Here is a 19,327-nt window from a genome sequence, read left to right as displayed (position 1 = left end):
TTTGGGTGGGTAATAGAAACAATGGAGTTTTGTATCATGGGTAAGGGTGTGTTTGGCTATAAAGTTGGGTTGAATGGTTTGATCTCTGGGATATTAAAGCAATACATTAATCTAATATAGTGAGGCTTTTGTGGGTGTATGTAACATGTAAAAAATATTAATTTATTTGAGGTTTTATTTATTAGGTTTGTGTGATTGAAGTGGTGGAGCTGGGTGTTTGGAGTTGGTGTTGGAGTGTTATTTCTAAGCTTTTGAGGTAAGTAACCCTCTATCACTGTTGGTTCAACTTTTATTCCTATCGAATCGTTTAAAATCATAAATATTTATTTATAGCCTTCATGTTCTCTTAAAATAAAATATGGGTCAAGTATAAAACAATATCGAATATTATTATGAAAATTATTTGAATTTTTGGTGAAACTATTTTGAAACTTGTACTAAACGTTTATTCTGAAAATATCGAATGTTTTATTTAAAAATTGTGTATTGTTTGAATTTTAAACATCACTCTAGTCTGACTATGATTTGGACCCTAGTCAATGGGGGTTATTTATTGGCACAGAAACTAGTTTCTTTTGGGGCTTTACCACCGGCCTATGTGTGGTTCTAGGCCTTGTCACGGGCTAAGTGACCGTAGTCACAAAGACTTGGGTTTTGTAAATTGCATCATCGAACCATTTGAATATCGAACCATCAATTCTGAACAACGAAATTTCATCGAATTACCTCATTGTCTTTTCAATTAAAATGTATTGCTACACTGTTTATTTTCAACTACGAAACCATCTTACAAAATAATTATTCATTTATTGAATGGCAGCAAAAAATATATTTATTGGTTATCGACTATTTTTTTGTATACTTGATCCAGCTAATAGTGATGGTTGGTTATTTACAAGGCTGTCTAGCTTACCCTTATTTTATTTTTCAGATTCCGAGGAGTAGAGCTGTGCGGGGTTTTTACTTGTGGGAGTGCCGAGAGTAGGACTATAATTTAAATACTTGGATCATTATTATTATTATTATTAGTGGACTTGGTGGACAATTTCATACGATAAGAATTATCTATTTGTATGTTTTTTAGCATTATGATATTTAAGGATTTAATTTGAGTATTTTACATTGTTGGTTATGTGTTGGACTCTTAACCTTGCATGCTCACTTAAATGAGTGTGTGGCGTTGTAACGGAGCTTGGGGCGTGACATTGTATGAAAGTTCTGAATGAATTTTATATCATAAAAACAAAATCAGAAGCTGTTCAGAATATTAGATCAACGGTGTACATTTAAAGAAGGTATTGTGAGCCCATAGTATGAATTGTACACCAAGGATCCTCTAGAGTGAAATTTCTCTAAAGTTTCCTAGAGTGCTACATTGTGTGGTTGAGATTTACTGGCAAGTCACATCAGAAAAATTGATGTGACTTGCCAGTAAATCTCAACCACACAATGTAGCACTCTAGGAAACTTTAGGGAAAAATCACTTTAGAGGATCCTTGCTCTAAATCGTAGGCTTCGATAAAAATTTAGGGTGATTTTTTTATTATATTTTATGGGTTTGTAAACCCATTGTTTTCTGAGTGAAAAGAGTCTTGCAGGCTGAGTGAGTGAGTTCTCTGCTATAAGAATAACTATACAATCTTATATTTGATCTTCTTGATCATCAAGAACCCTCATGACAGAAGCAATTCTTTTCCACTTAGCAAGTAAAGTTGTGGAGAAGATAGGCTCTCTTGCTCTAAAGGAAGTTGGCTTGGCATGGGGTCTTGAGGATGAGTTGAAAACACTTGAAGGAACCTTGTCTACCATCAATGCGGTACTCGTAGATGCTGGGCAGAAGACGCAAGGGAACAACCTTGTCATGAGCTTATGGTTGGAAAGACTCCAAGCTGCTTTCTATGAAGCAGACAACGTGCTCGATGAATTCCACTATGAAATTTTGTTTCGCCAAGTGTTGAGGAATGATGATACGAGCATTGGATTAAAGGTACACAAATTCTTTTCATGTTACTCAAAGCCATTTGTTTTACAATTTAAAATGCGTAGTAAAATAAAAAATATCAGAAAGAAATTAGACACGATCGCTGATGATAGAACTAAATTACATCCCTTCACAACGGAGTATATTCAAAATCATGACACGGCCAGCACGACAGCCTCCTCCCTTTTAACTGATTCGGACTGCGTTGGAAGGGACAAGGATAGACAAATGATTTTACAACTTTTAACGGCCCCAAGTGGTAATAATCATGACAAAATCTCTGTCATCTGCATTGTTGGCATTGGAGGTCTGGGTAAGACAACTCTCGCTAAAATGGCGTTTCATAATAAAAATGTAGTCAACCATTTACAGTTGAAGCTGTGGGTGAGGGTATCACAAGATTTTAACTTTGCACGTGTGATGAAGAAAATTGTTCAAAGCATAACTGATTCTCCTTGTGCTGACTTAAAGAAGCTCCTTCAAGAAAAATTGCATGGTAAGAGATTTTTGCTTGTCTTGGATGATGTATGCAGTTGTGATAACCGAGATTGGGTTAAGTTCTTCAAATTCTTGAGAGGCGGTGGCAACAGAAGTAAGATTGTAGTGACTACACGTAATAAGTCAGTCGCTTCAACTAATAATTTGAGAGAGTGATAGAGGATAGAGAGAGAGAGAGAGAAAGAGAGACTGAATTATTCAGTTATTGTGTATCTTACAAGGAGATGTACACTCTCTTTTATAGAGAGGAAAAGATACATAGGGTGCCAATTAGCACCGAAAGCATAAAGTAAAGGGGGAACACTCATTATGAAAGATAGACATAATGATACACTAACAATTATGACTAACACTACTAGATGTACAATAATATACTAAAGATACTAACACTAATATACTAACATCACTAATATACAATAATATACTAACATCCCCCCGCAAACTCAAGGAGGGAAAGCATCAACCAAGTTGAGTTTGGAAACAAGATCATGGAAGCGGCCAGGAGGATGAGCTTTAGTGAAGATATCAGCGGGTTGATCGACTGAAGCAATAGGGAGAAGATGAACAGTACCACAGGTAAAATGCTGGCGAATTAAATGACAATCAATCTCAATATGTTTGGTGCGATCATGAAAAACATCATTGTGAGCAATCTGAATGGCACTCTGATTGTCACAATAGAGAGGGGTAGAACCAGAAGAAGAAACACCCATATCAGCAAGGAGCCAGCGAAGCTAGAGAAGTTCCTGAGTAGTATCAGCAAGAGCTCGGTATTCAGCTTCGGTGCTAGAGCGGGTAGTGAGGGATTGTTTTTTGCTACGCCAAGCAAGAAGAGAATCCCCTAAGAAGAAGTAGAAACCCGTGGTAGAGCGTCGATCCGTAGGATCTCCAGCCTAATCAGCATCGGAAAAGGCACGCAGTTCAAGAGAGGAGGAAGCAGAAAAGTGAAGGCCATGGAACAGAGTGCCTTTGAGGTAGCGAAGGATGCGGAGTAGAGCAGTATAGTGGGGAGTGCAGGGAGCCGACATGTATTGACTGACAATGTGAACAGCATAGGCAATGTCAGGACGAGTTACTGTGAGATAGGCAAGACTGCCGACGAGCTGGCGATAAAGAGTAGCATCAGAGAGAAGAGTCCCATCGAGAGGAGTGAGACGAATCTGAGGATCAACTGGAGTAGAGGTAGTTTTGCAATCAGTAAGACCAGCACGAGCCCGAAGATCGGATGTATATTTGGCCTGGGACAAATAGGAACCAGTAGAATCATGAGAGACTTCAAAGAAGTAGTTAAGAGTACCAATGTCCTTCATCTCAAATTGTCGGTGGAGAAACTGTTTGAGGTGGAGAATACCAGCTTCATCATTACCAGTGATAATCATATCATCCACATATAGTAGAAGAAGAGTGGTACCATGAGAAGTAGACCGTATAAAAAGAGCAGAGTCATAGGAGCTAGAGGTGAACCCGAAGTCATGAATGATAGAACTGAACGTAGCAAACCAAGCACGAGGCGCCTGCTTGAGGCCATAGAGAGCACGCTGTAGTTTGCAAACCTGATGAGGTTGAAAAGTGGACCCAGGTGGAGGTTGCATGTAGACCTCCTCAAGAAAATGACCATTGAGGAAAGCATTTTTGACATCCATCTGAAAGAGCCCCCAGTGGCGAGCAGCAGCAACAGCAAGTAAACTGCGAACAGAGGTAAGCCGAGCAACAAGAGAGAATGTCTCCTCATAATCAATACCATATTCCTGGTTGAAACCCTTGGCAACAAGACGAGCTTTGTAGCGTTCAATAGAGCCATCAGAATGTGTTTTGATTTTGTAAACCCATTTGCAGCCAATTGCAGTCTTGCCAGGAGGAAGATCAACAAGATCCCAAGTATGAGCTTTGTCCAAGGCCTGGAGTTCATCAGTCATAGCTTGCTGCCAAAGAGGATTAGTACAAGCCTCACGATAAGAGGTAGGTTCATAAGTAGAGAAGGCAGCAGATCCAACAATATAATCATGAAGATAGAGAGGAGGTTGAGTTACCCGGCGTGGTCGACCCGTAGGAGGATCGGTGGGAGGAAGAACCGGTGGAGAAGGAGGTGTGACAATAAGAGGTAGACCTTCAGAGGGAGCAGGCTGGACGGGATCAGGAGTGAGCAAGGGCGTTTCGATGAATGAGGAACCTGTATCAAAATCAGCAGAGAAAAGATCGATGGAAAGATTAGTAAACAGTACAGTAGTGGAAAGTGCGGGTAAGTGAAAGGAGGAGAGCGAGGAAAACATTTGGTGTTCCCAGAAAACGACATGGCGAGAGATACGAAGACGTTTAGAGAGAGGATCCCAACAGCGAAAGCCTTTATGTTCAATTCCATACCCAAGAAAGCAACAAAGACGAGAACGAGGTTCAAGTTTGGTGTGTTCATGAGATTGAAGAAGAACAAAGCAGGCAGAGCCAAAAACCCGGAGATTGGCGTAAGGAGGGGGAGTGCCATGCAGACGTTCAAAGGGAGTTTGATTATGGATGACAGGGGTAGGAGCACAATTGATAGTGTAAACAGCAGTGAGGGCAGCTTCCCCCCAAAAGTTTTCAGGACAGGAAGAAGAGAGAAGGAGAGCACGAGTAGTGTCAAGGATATGCCTATGTTTCCGTTCAGCGCGGCCATTTTGCTGGGACGTGCCAGCACAAGAACGATGAGGCAGTGTACCATGATGCTGAAGAAAGGAAAGGAAATCTGAATCCCGATATTCCATAGCATTGTCAGAGCGAAAAATTTTGATGGCTTTGGAGAATTGGTGTGGACCATTTGGGCAAATCTATAATAAATGTGTTTAAGTTCAGACCGATGTTTCATGAGAAAAAGCCAAGTAAATCGTGAAAAATCATCAATAAAAATAACAAAATAGCGGGATCCCCCCATAGTAGTAGTAGGGGAGGGTCCCCAAATATCCAAATGTATAAGATCAAAAGGTACAAGGGAAACAGAAGTACTTTTATTAAATGATAAAGCAGGTTGTTTGGCAAGTTGACAGGGTATACAATCGAAATGATCGGGAATTACATGACCCAACTGTCCACTAGAAACCAAAGACTTTAAGCGATTAACAGAAATATGCCCTAAGCGACAATACCAAAGATGAAAGGGAGATAATGAGGAAGTAGATGTAGGAGCAGCGATCTGAGGAGAGGTAGGAACATGAAGGTGAATGAGTTCATAGAGACGTCCACGCTTACGGCCGATCCCAATAGTCTACCCCGTCTGAGGGTCCTGTACCAAACAATCAGTAACAGAAAATGTGACAGTTAGACCAAGTTCACATAATTGACCAATGAAAATAAGGTTTAAGGTGAGAGCAGGGATATAATAAACTTAAGGTATAGATAAAGAAGAGGTGCAAACAGTACCAACATGACCGACAGACATGAGGGAACCATCAGCAGTATGAATGGAGGGAAAAGGAGGAGATGAGGAGGAAGAAGAAAAGATAGTAGAACTGGAGGTCATATGATTACAACAAGCAGAGTCAAAATACCAAGAAGAGTTACTTGGGATTACAGACAAAGCAGTAGGAGGAGATGTACCAGAAGGGGAGAGAAGTTGTTTGAGCATGGCCTCTACATCCGTCGGAGAAAAGCGAGGGGTAGATGGAGCAGGTGACTCAGAGAACCCCGCAGAGGCAGAAGCATCAGTGTGAGGAGACTGATTCCTGGAAGCAGCAGCAGCAGTGTGATGAGACTGATTCCCGGAAGCAGCAGTAGCAGTGTGATGAGACTGATTCCCGGAATGATGAAAGCTTCCCCGGGAAGAGCCACCGCGAGAGGAGTGGCTATTGGAGGATGATCGGGAAGGATTGCGAAAACAATCCTGTTGCAGATGACCAGGACCAAGTTTGTTGCAGTAGCGGCAGGATCTGACGGGGCAGTTGACCAGGAGATGGGTTGAAGGAAGGCCCCGATTCTGACAATAGAGGCAAGCAGTGGTTCGCTGGGTAAATGATGGCCGGGACGGAGGAGTGGCAAGAACAGAGTCCACATTATGAGTTTGAAGTGTACCAAGACGAGTCTCCTCTGATAGCAACTCAGAAATTGCTTGTTCAAGAGTGGGCAATGGATGGCGATGAAGCAGAGAGGCACGTACGGGCTCAAAAGAGGAAGTAAGAGCCATGAGAAAGTGCACCAATCTTTGCTGGTTGCGATAGATAGTAAATAAAACAGCATCTTCGGGGTTATGCCAAGTTGGTTCTGAAAGAGCAAGCTGATCCCAAACAGAGTACATTTGAGAAAGGAAGTCATTAATGGACTGAGTGGATTCTTGGCGCATGCGATGAAGTTGGTTCTGAAGTTGATATTGATGGGCAAGACCAGTAGTCTGGTATCGTTCTTTCAAAAAATTCCATATGTCTTTTGCAAGAGTATTTACAGAGTCAAGCTGAAAGCGACCAAACTAAAGACTGATAGAGGTAATAGAGGTATTACGAAACCAGGTAATGATTTGGTAATTCTTACTGTCCCATTCCTCAAGTCGGTCTTCATATGTAGCAGTATGAGCAGTAGTTTCAGTAGTGACACTGTCTTTTACCGGTTTAGTCACATCCCCGGTGACAATTCGCCAGAGCTTCTTGCCTTTGAGGAAGGAAGACATGGCTTGGGCCCACAAAACATAGTTTGAACCATTCAAAATAACGGAAATGGGATGGGAGGCATCAGGACGATCCATAATACTAGTTGAGTAGGGTTAAAGCAATAGGAATAGACCTGTAGGAGCAAAATTAGGTAAAACAGAGTGTACCAGTGAGTCCGGAAGGTCGAAAATAGCCAGGAAAGGTATGCTAGACAGAGATGATGTCAGCAATGATGTCAGCGGCGCACGTTAGCAGAGTGCAGGGAGGAGCACGTTAGCAGGAAGGCGGCGGCGCACGGTAGCGGACAGGCGCAGGCGCGGCGCACGGTAGCCGTTTTGGCGCACGCGGGTGCATTGTAGTGAAGCGGAGCACGAAAGGCGCACAGTAGCAGGTGCGGCGTACGGGAGTGGCAGGGCTGACGTCAGCCGCGGTTGTGTGGGCGCGTGGGGGCGCGTGGCGGAAGTAAGTAGCAACAGATGGCGCATGCGGGCGCGTGTGAGAGTGGTGGCGGAGGTGGTGACGCGCAGAAGACAAAGGCGGCGCGTGTGGGCGCGTGGAGGGTGTTCTGAGAACGGGCTTGGTGCCGTTGGAATCGTGAGGAAATTCCGAGCGGTTTGATGTATGCCACTGTGTACGGGACTAAACACCAAAATCGAAAATTGCCAGAAATGTAACACTGGGCTGTGATACCATGAAACAATAATTTGAGAGAGTGATAGAGGATAGAGAGAGAGAGAGAAAGAGACACTAAATTATTCAGTTATTGTGTATCTTACAAGGAGATGTACACTCTCTTTTATAGAGAGGAAAAGATACATAGGGTGCCAATTAGCACTGAAAGCATAAAGTAAAGGGGGAACACTCATTATGAAAGCTAGACATAATGATACACTAACAATTATGACTAACACTACTAGATGTACAATAATATACTAAAGATACTAACACTAATATACTAACATCACTAATATACAATAATATACTAACAGGCACCATTCCTACGTACAATTTGCAGAGTCTTTCCAATGAAGATTGCCATGAATTGCTTTTGAAATGGGCAGGTCACGAAAAAGTTGGGAAACAACATGTAAATCTCTCAGAAATTGGGAAGGAAATTGTGAAAAAGTGCCACGGTCATCCTCTTGCAGCAAAGACTTTAGGCAACTATCTATTTATGAAGACTGATGAAAGTGATTGGTTGCATGTCAAAGAAAAACAACTGTGGGAATTGGTGCAAAAGACAGACGACATTTTGGCTGTGTTAAGATTGAGCTAAACGTTGTTTCATATATTGTTCAGTTTTTCCGAAAAACCATGAAATCGAAATTGATAAGTTGAAACAGTTGTGGATGGCGCAGGGGTTCATTCAATCGTCTGGCCTAAATCATGAGTTGGAAGATGTTGGTGATGAATATTTGAATCAATTGTGTTCCATATTTTTCTTAGAAAAGATTGAACAGCATGGCAATTTATTAAATACATGTAGAATGCCAGAGATTGTTCATGATCATGCAGTATTGATGGCAAATGAAGAATGTTCAAGTACTGCAAATTATGGTTTTGGATCGATTTCTGAGAAGGTCAAGCATGTACCATTTCGTGATTCTAATTGTTCAAGGGAAGAAGAGGTCACAAAGTCATTGTTCGAACTAGTGAATCTATGAACTATTTTTTTGTCATTTCAAGGAGTGGGAGCCAATGACACAGGTTTTGTTGACAGGTGTATCTCAAACTTCAAGTATCTACATGTGCTTGATTTGAGCAACTCATGTTTTCAAGTATTGCCACATTCGATTGGTAATTTGAAGCATTTGAGATTTTTAGACCTTAGTGGGAATGCAAATATTGATACACTCCCTAATGCCATTTGCAAACTGTACCATTCGGAAACTTTGCGAATTTGGTATTGTATTAAAATCCGAGAGTTGCCTAAAAACATAGGCAACTTGATCAGTCTCAGACATTTGTACTCAACCACACAACAGAGTTGTTTGCCAGAGAAAGAAATCCAACGCTTGACCTCTCTCAAATCCTTTTGTATTACGGGATGTGGAAACCTTACATCTTTGCCTGAAGGGATGCAACTCCTTGCTGCACTTAGAACACTGATGATTTCAGCGTGTCCCAATTTGACATGTTTGCCAAGTACCATGAAGAACCTAGCTAAGTTGGAGAATCTCGAGATCAGTAATTGTCCAAATCTTAACTTGACAGAGTGGGAGGACTTTAGAGGCCTGAGGAGGCTTCAATAAATTGAAGGCTACCAGTTTTTGAAGTTTTGTAACTTTCCCAGGTGCGTCTATGGCTTCAAACTATTTCTTTATATTTTTGTTCTATGTAACATTAGTTGTTTCTTTTGCTTGCTTCCTTCTTCACACTGTCTAAGTACATGTAATGTGTATCAAATTTCTAATTTCAGGTCACTAGGATAATCGCAAAGCATGGAGTCACAGGTGTTCAATGGAAAATCAACTGATGAATGGCTTGTATACAAGGGACTGACTTGTGTTAGTAACATATAAATTTTTTCAGTAAGGGAAGGAGGGAGCTGTCATCTCCATCAGAAGACCTTGACCATAGTTGCAGATTTCAATAGGGAGTTTTCAATTAGAGTGTTTTGAGTCTTGACCTTAAATGGTTTGGTTGCATTCAGTTTTCTGCATTAATGTTGTGTTGTTGGGTATGTTATCTCTATGTAGTGTTCTTGTGGAATACTTTTCTGAAACATTGTGTTTGTCATCATTATTGTCATATATAACTACTGTTTTAGTAACTGTTCCTAACAACTCTGGATTGTCCATCTTTGCCTATTTAACTTAACTAATTTACACTAATTAACCTGTTGAATGTGTTTCGAATTTGTCAACTACTAGTTCTTTACATTTGTATGCAAACATGTGATTCCCATTTGGGAAACTTGGTCATGGAAATGTATGGTTCTATCAATGTGGAAATTATCCCTGGTAGTTGGTAACTGCCCGGCTGATGTTCATATCCTTTAGTAACATTCACTTGATTAGTGGTATTATTTTCTCAATTGTCAAGGTCTTGAGGTTTATTCCCCTAAATATGGATGACTTTTTGCTATTGGTCCTTTTTTCCCTTTTTTTTTTTGGGGGGGGGTGTGGTTGGATTTTGCTGTACTTCTATTTCTCCAAACGAAAAATAGATCAAAAGCTTGCTCCAAGAGCTCTTGGACACTTGAACAGAGCCCTAATTTGTCTTGCAAAATTTTCATCCTATTAAGATGTTTGCAAGAAAACATATTTCCTTTTTCATTTCATTACTTATACTTCACTTTCTTTCATTTTTACTTTCCACAATTTTTTTATTCTAATAAAACAGAGACTTAAAAGTTGCAACCAAGACCAATAGCCTCCAACTCTTTGTATAATTTATCAATTTCCAACTCTTTACATGAGTTGTCAATCTTGAAAAGTTAGAAGTATAATATTACCAGATTATATTTTCTTATGTATATACTATAAAGAAACAAGATATTTGAGCTGGACTCATGTTTGGCTCATTAAAAGTGTGTTCAAGATTGATTTGTTATGTAAATAAGCTAAATTTGAACATAATTTAAAGTTGGTTAATTTATTTAGATCAACTCGACTTGTTTGCAGCCCTGCAGCAGTGGTGGGTAGGGTGGAGGAGATGGAAAAAGGGGGGAGGGCGTGGGTTAAGCTATGGTTTTCCAAGTTGGGGATGGGCTGTTTTTGGGCAGGAGGAGGTGAGAAAAAAAATTGAGGGTATTTTTGTCAAATTAGTCCTTTCAATGGAGTTAAGTGGGAGTTTCTAGGGCAATTCTATTCCGACACCATATTTTATTTCAGTACACACCATTTGTGCCATTCAGATATCAACTTTCGAACAACATCAAAATGTTTGAATATCAACTTCTGAACATCAACCAATTGTTTGAACAAAAATCTCATTCTATAGTTCATATCCAAACATTTGTATTTTGTTCGGAAGTAGATACCCAAACATTTGTATTTTATTTGGAAGCCAATATCCAAACGGCACAAATGGTGTATATTGAAACAAAGTGTGGTGTGTAAATAGATTCACTAGAGCTTCTATTAGTCCCACATTTTGTCTTAATTCACTCCATTTGTGACATTCGGATATCAATGGACTTATATCCGAACAATTCACTTTTATTCGGAAGTTAATATTTTAATGGAAAAAATGATGTGCACTAATCTGAGGGGGAGGTTGGAATAATTAATCCATACTTGCACCAAATTTCCTGAATACATGTAGTTGAAATGTCTACTTGAGAGAGAGAGAGAGACCTAGCAAAGTTGACTTGAATGCTTCAAAGTCTATGAACAGACTGGGCAACATTGCATTTCCTACAATACTTGCTCCGAAAACACAACAGAAGACTGGTTCTCATATCATTCTCTCTTAAAACAGCCTTTCATTGATCACAATTTGGGAACCACTCCTTTTTCTTTCCTCCTCAGAAAAATAAAAAATGGCAGAAACTTTTCTGTTTAACATTGCTGATACAATTTTGCAGAAAATAGGCCTCATTTTCCTCCAAGAAATTGGGTTGTTGAGGGCCGTCGAAAATGAACTCTTGGAGCTTCAGAACAAACTATCCACCATCGGAGCAGTGTTGTTAGATGCCGAGGAACAGCAGGCAAAGAACCGTGAGCTCTGCAATTGGCTTGGCAAGCTTAAAGATGCTTTCACCGATGCTGATGATCTCTTAGATGAATTTGAGATTGACCAGCTGCAACAGCAATTCGTAAATCATCATAGCCTAGTAACCAGAAAGGTACGCGACTTTCTTCCTAGTCCTCATTCGCTTAAATTCCGCTTCCCATTTGGACATAAACTCAAGGACTTCAATAAGCATTTGGAGAAAATTGCTGCTATTAAAGATCAATTTCATCTCACCGAGCGCTTTGTAGATAGAAATGTTGTGCCAAGAGAGAGGGAGATAACCTAATCATTCATTCACGGAGAAGATGTGATTGGAAGAAACGATGACAAAGAAAAAATTATTGACATGTTAATTTACAATTCATCAAATGATCATCGTGTTCATCGTCATCATGAGCACGTTTATGTTATTCCCATAGTTGGAATTGGGGGTCTGGGGAAGACCACACTTGCCAAGTTAGTGTACAATGATGACAAGGTTGAGCAGCAGCATTTTCACCTGAAAATGTGGGCCTGTGTGTCCGCAGACTTGGATATAGAGATCCTAACCAGAGAGATTATCACATATTTAACTTCTAAATGTTGTAGAAAATTAGGCATTGAACAATTGCAGTCCATGCTTCGAAGTACTTTGTATGGTAGGGAATTTTTGCTCGTCTTGGCTGATGTTTGGAATGCTGACCATCCAAAGTGGATTGAGTTCAATAGTTTGTTGATGGATGGTGCCAGTGGAAGCAAAATCATTGTCACTACAAGGAGCAACTATGTTGCTTCGATTATGGGAGGTAATCACCGGTATGATTTAGCTGGACTTTCATGGAATGACTGCTTCGTGTTATTTGTGAAATGGGCTTTTCCACCAGGGGAAGAGAGGAAGCATCCGAACCTCCTGAAAATTGGGGAGAAAATTGTGAACAAGTGTAAAGGAGTTCCATTGGCTGCAAGGACATTTGCAAGGAAATTGTGCGATAAAACTAATGAGCGTGATTGGTTGTAGATGAGAGATAGTGAAATTTGGAAACTGGAAGATCAGAAGCAGGATGATATCATGCCAACGTTGAGATTGAGCTATGATAAATTGCCATCTTACTTGAGACAATGCTTTGCATTCTGTTCAATTTTTCTGACTGGTTAGTACGTTTACAAGGATGAATTGATTCAGTTGTGGATGGCACATGGACTCATTCAGTCAACACACAATCAAGAGTTGGAAGATGTTGGGGATCAGTATTTTGATGAGTTACGTTCAAGATCATTCTTTCAAGAGGTTGAAGAAAATGGCCCATTACACATAACCTTTACAATGCACAACCTTATGCATGACCTGGCACAATCCATGGCACAAACTGAGTGCATAACAATGAAGTTCCATAACCAAGAAATATCTAGCATGGTTCGACACGTTTCATTTCTTGGTTGTGATTATTTATCAGGGAAAGAATTACCGGAACATGTACTTAAACTCGAGAAATTGAGGACCATTTTCTTTCCATGAGATGGGACATGGTGCATTCGCGATTGCTTAGTTGATGAATCCATCTCAAGGTTCTTGTTATTGCGCATGATTGATTTCACAGATTCATGTTTTGAGGTGCTGCCACGTTCAATCGGTTACTTGAAACCTCAGTAGGAATCAAAGAATCTAAATGCTTCCTAAATCCATTTGCAAGCTGCTGAAGTCGTAGAACTTGCGACTTTCACATTGCAAGGAACTTAAACGGTTACCCAAATATCTAGGGAACTTGGTAAGCTTCAGGCATTTGTATATAACCACACAACAAAAATTCTTTCCAAGAGAAAGGAATAGAATGCTTGACCTCTCTTTGGCCTCTGTGGATCACCGGTTGTGTTAATCTTGCTTCGCTGCCTGATGAAATTCAGAACCTCACTGCCCTTCGAACATTAGTCATTAACAGTTACCCGTGCCTAGCATCTCTTCCAAGCAGCATAGGAAATCTAACCAAGTTACAGAACCTGATGATTAATGATTGTGAAGAGTTTGACGTGTCAAAGGTGAGAGGCATTCAGGGCCTTAGAATTCAAACAGTGGTGATGGGAGAATTGTCAAAGTTGAAGGCCTTGCCCCAGTGGCTTTATGGCCCTGCTACTAGCAACTTTTGCATTGTGTGCTGCCCCAACCTTGTGAAATTACCCTATTGGCCAGAGAACTTGACATCACTCCAAAAGCTCGAGATTTTAGAATGTCCTAAATTGTCATTGTTGCCATAGGGTTTTGACCACCTCAATGCACTAAAAGTACTGCACATCGTCGACTGCAACAATAAGTTGATTAGAAGGTGCCAGCCTGAAATAGGGGAGGACTAGCATATGATAGCTCATGTCCCTGAAATATATCTCAACAAAACCAAGATCACCTCCACTCATTATTAGGTAAGGAAAAATATTCCAAAGTCTGTCTTCCATTCGTATGACAGATTTACAATCTTCTTATTTCATATTTAATATAATTTAAGCTAATATGGTTTGATATATTTTTAAACATTATCATTTGATAACTTCATCATTTTCCTGTTTTCTGTTTACAAAAAAACCAAACCAAACCAAACCAAATCAAGTCTTAAGTCCCATCAAATGAAGTCAGCTACATAAATCCTTATTCTCCACGCGGCCCTATCAAAGGCCATTTCGTTAGTCAAATTAAGTAGATCCATATCTCTATTTACAACGCTAGCTAATGTTAATCTAGGCCTACTCCTTCCCGTAACACTTCCATCTACCGTTACAGCATCGCATCTCTTCACTACTGCCTCTGTTGGTCTCCGTTGAATATGACCAAACCATCTCAATCAATTCTCTCACAACTTATCTTCTATCGATGCTACTCCTACCCATTCCCAAATACACTCATTCGTAATTCTGTCTTGTCTAATCTTGTCACACATTCACCTTAGCATCCTCATCTCAGCCACACTCATCCATACATGTTATTTTTTGGTTGCCAAACACTCCGTCCCATACAACATCGCTGGTCTAATAGCTGTACTATAAAACTTACTTTTAGTCTAGTGGGTATTCATTTATCGCACAGTACCCCAGACGTACTTCTCCAGACGTACTTCTCTACTTATACCATTCCGCCTTAATCCTATGGGCCACATCCGCATCAATCTCCCCCGCTATTGTGATAATCGACCCTAAATAACGAAAATGTTCACTTTTAGGCAATTCTCGGTTCTCAATCTTCACTTCTCCTCTCCTTTCATTGTTACTGTCACTAAATTTACACTCCATATACTCTGTCTTAGTTCTGCTTATCCGGAATCCTTTAGATTCAAGAGTTTTTCACTAAATCTCCAACTTTGTGTTTACTCCTTCTCTAGTCTCATCCACTAGCATGATATCGTCTGCAAAAAGCATACACCATGGCACGTCATTCTGAATATTTCTCGTCAACTCATCTAAAACTAAAGAAAAAAGATAAGGACTTAAGGTAGAAGCTTGATGTAACCCTACAATGATGGGAAGTCCATTTGTCTCTCCAATAGGCGATCTAATAGTGATCACCAGCCCTTCATACATGTCCCTAATCACATCAATGTAACCTTTTGTCACCCATTTCTTCTCTAACACCCACCATATTACATCCCAGGGCACTCTATTATATGCTTTCTCAAGGTCGATAAATATCATATGAATGTCTCTTTTCTTTTCTCCATACTTTTCTATTACTCTCCTCAAAAGATAGATCGCTTCCATTAAAAGTGTGAGAACTATTGCATGAAAAACACATTACAATTTTAAGTTGATTACAAGTTTTTTTTTTTAACTTACTCATATTGAGCTCTTTTTTTTTCTTTTTTCTTTTTCCTTTTCCTTTTCACTCTAGCAATTGCAGCTACAATTGGAATTCAGCAGAAGCACAGCGAGGTGAAGTCAGTAAATGTACTCTTGTTGCATGTGCTGGAGTTGATTCTTCAATACGAGTGGGGAAGAAAAGAAACTATTATTTATTTTTTTGTGCAAGGGGCGGGTTGGCCCAACAATAAGACGTGCCATTATTGTCTCTGGCAACACAAGTTCGAGTCATAAAAATAGCTCTCCAAAAATGGGGGGGTACGAAATTGGTTATGAAGAAATGAGTGCCTGAATGTAGACTTGTTAAGTTAATGTCTCATTCATGTTATTTGCTTTATATGCTATTAAACCCCCGTGAAATTCCACTAATGAGTGTATAATTCAATGAATAGAGTTTTTTCACAATTTCCACTTTGGTATATCAATATAGCTGCTTGAGACTTCCCAAAGAGCCGGTTCCTGGGGATCCTTATGCACTGGATATGACTTTTTCCTCAGTAAAAGAGTGGAAAATGAAGGATAGGTATCTAAAACTCAGGTATCCCTACCTCAGGTATAGGGATGGCAATGGATAACCTACCCTGTGGGTATTCATGGAGACCCAACCCAAATACATGGGTTTTCCCCTTTTTTCTTATCCATTGGGTAGGGTAGGTGATATTTTTTAAATATCCACAGGGGATGGGTTGGTGATGGATCCCCACTAATTTCCCCATATCTTTTTTTTTTTTTTTTTAATTTTAAGATTCACAACCAAAACTAAATATACATTCAATCTTTTTTTTTTATTTATTTATTTATTTTTTTCAGGTTCACAACCAACTTCTTCTTCTTCTTCTTCTTCTTCTTCTTCTTTTTTTTTTTAAAAAAAAAAATCCACAACCAAAGCTAAATATACAGAATCTTTTTTATTATTATTATTTTTTATTTTTAAGGTTCACAACCATTTTTTTTTTTAATTTTTAAGATTCACAACCAAAGCTAAATATATATTCAATCTTTTTTATTTTATTTTTTTATTGTTATTTTTTATTTTTTAAGGTTTACAATCATTTTTTTTTTTTTTAAGATTCACAACCAAAGCTAAATATGCATTCAATCTTATTTTATTTTATTTGGCTCAACAACAAAATCAAATACACTTTAATTAATATTGTCACATTATTCTTGTCAAATTTTATGCATATCTAGAATTTTTTTAATTTATTTAAAAAAATTAAGGATATTGTCTAGTGCATGTTTCGGTTTGCTTTTCTATGTTATTTTATTTTGTTATATATTGTAATTTTTAGAATGGTTTGCTTGTTCTAAAATTTCAATTAACGAGTATGAATCTATTTGTTTTATGTTATCACACAATTTATACAACATATATATATATATATATATGAATGTATTTGAAAATAGGAAAATTGTAGAGAATCGAAACAAGCATGAGTCGTGATTGGTTAGAAAGGATGGGTACAAAGATTTATGTGCTGGAAAAACAAAAAGGGGATACAAAGTCTTACTAAATAATTTTTTTTTAAATAAAAGAATTTTTCTTAGTTATGAACAGATTTAACTGAAATCAGTTTGTTTTCCAATGTTATGTTTCATTTATTTAGATAGAAAATATTTTTTAATGAAAAATATTTTTATAAAAAAAATTAAAAATACATTTTTTTATATTTGGTGGTGGTGGTGATGAAACGAAGGTGAAAGTAGAGATTGTGACATAGTGGTGGGGTGATGGCGGTAGTGATGGTAGTGGCTATGGTGATGGTAGTGGCTGTGGTGAAGGTGAGAATAGTGGTGATGGTGTTGCGAAATTAGTAAAAATTTAATTGAAAAAATATTTTTTGTTTTTTAAAAGTAACAAACAACAAAATTTGTGGGGGACTAAAGGAAGAAGATGGAGGATGGATTGGGTGTGGTAAGGCATAGATATCTTAAAATGAGTGGTTCAGATTTGTTAAAAGGTATAATTAGATTTTGGATAAATTAAAATGAATGGTTCAAATTTGCTAAGAGAAAGATGGTTTAATGTCTAACAGGATCTTTCACATTTTATTTCTTCAAACAGGCTCTTATAACATTGTAAACAGGTTCTTATAACATGTAAGGGAAAAGAGTGAGAGAGAGAGAGATGGTTGTAATTTTTTTTTTAATCTTCCACGTTCTTTCACATTTTTTTTAATTACTAAAACTTATTTGATTGTCTCAAAATTATATATTTGATTATTATAAAACAAACTTTTTAATTAATTAATTAATGTGTATTTGATTTTGTTGTTGAACCAAATAAAATAAATAAGATTGAATGTATATTTAGCTTTTGTTGTGAACCTAAAAAAATAAAAAAATAAGTTGTTAACATTAAATATATTAAAAAAGAAATAAAAAAAATTGAAGGTATATTTAGCTAAAACCTTAAAAAAAAAGAAAAAAAAAGAAAAGAAAAAAGAAGTTGTTAACATTAAATATATTAAAAAAGAAAGAAAAAAGATTGAAGGTATATTTAGCTTTTGTTGTGAATCTTACCAAAAAAAAAAATAAATTTGTTAACATTAAATATATTTAAAAAGAAAGAAAAAAGATTGAAGTTACATTTAACTTTTGTTGTGAACCTTAAAAAAAAAAAAAAAAAAAAAAGGAAGAAGAAGAAGAAGAAGGTTGTTAACATTAAATATATTTAAAAAGAAAGAAAAAAGATTGAAAGTATATTTAGTTTTTGTTATAAACCTTAAAATAAAAAATAAAAAATAAAAAAAAAATTTGTTGTTAACATTAAATATATTAAAAAAGAAAGAAAAAAAATTGAAGGTATATTTAGCTTTTGTTGTGAACCTTAAAAAAAAAGTTGTTAATATTAAATATAAAAAATAAAAATAAAATAAAAATAGGAATTAAAGTGGGTTGGGGAAAATCCAAACCCATTAGGAAATGAGGAGGGTGGTACCCATGGGGAATAGGGAATGGGGAATGGAGAAAATTTATTATAGGGGAATGGGGATGGAGAATTAATATCCACCTCATTAATCCCCATTGCCATCCCTACTCAGGTATGGCTTACATATTTGTTGGCTTTTTGGTTTTTCGAAGGGTATTTTTGTGAATGTGAGCGTGCCAGCAAGGATCAATCAGTCCTTACAGAAATTGTGATTGCCAACCAATTGTTAGACGATTGTGTTTTAGTTCTTTTCAGCCTCAATGAAGAGGATTTTTACTGGTGGCTTGACTTAGGAGAAGTTAATAGAAATAACAGTAATACGAAGAACAATTGAAGTATTTCATAAAAATGAACACTTACAATGGTCCGAACTCAGCCTCAGAGAGGTTTACAACAGCAATCTACTTGAATCTACTTGAAGCTACTCCTATGAATCGAAGTGCAGTGCTGGTATTTAAAGTGCTGGTATTTAAAGAACAGGTATTTAAAGACTGAAAATGTAAAAGACTGGAAAAGAAAATATATGAAGTAAATGACTGATTTGTATGATCTGAGTCCCTCCTTTCTGGGGGCTGCCCTGCTATTTATACTCGTCAGTGATGACCTTCGAACTGCACTTCGAACCGTCGAACTGCTCCTCCATGATCGCTGATCATGCTTCCTTACAAGTAGCTCCATTACGCCATTACTGGCAGTTGAACTTCCCTCTTGTACTTGAATTTGAATATGAGTAACCGTTGAAAATATGTCATCTTGCATCCCGTTATTGATCTAGTGTTACTCAGATCATGTGAGGACTAATATTTATTACCA

General features: G+C 38.0%; 2 protein-coding genes across 2 annotated transcripts; both read left to right on the top strand.

The window, feature by feature from the left end:
- The first annotated feature begins 1,675 nt into the window (after positions 1-1,675).
- On the top strand, positions 1,676-12,052 carry LOC145800148 (putative disease resistance protein RGA1). Its single transcript, XM_082889789.1, has 6 exons — positions 1,676-2,573; positions 8,076-8,276; positions 8,386-8,714; positions 9,506-9,539; positions 10,692-10,819; positions 11,618-12,052. The coding sequence occupies exons 1-6, from the start codon at positions 1,676-1,678 to the stop codon at positions 12,050-12,052; spliced, it is 2,025 nt and encodes a 674-aa protein (XP_082745915.1).
- A 60-nt stretch (positions 12,053-12,112) lies between these two features.
- On the top strand, positions 12,113-12,763 carry LOC114257576 (disease resistance protein RGA2). The gene has a single exon (XM_082889788.1). The coding sequence runs from the start codon at positions 12,113-12,115 to the stop codon at positions 12,761-12,763; it is 651 nt and encodes a 216-aa protein (XP_082745914.1).
- Positions 12,764-19,327: the final 6,564 nt, after the last annotated feature.

The sequence above is a fragment of the Camellia sinensis genome, chromosome 10 (assembly GCF_055761805.1).
Source record: "Camellia sinensis isolate YWXY chromosome 10, ASM5576180v1, whole genome shotgun sequence".
Taxonomy (NCBI): Eukaryota; Viridiplantae; Streptophyta; class Magnoliopsida; order Ericales; family Theaceae; genus Camellia; species Camellia sinensis.
This window is presented reverse-complemented; position numbering and strand designations above follow the sequence as displayed.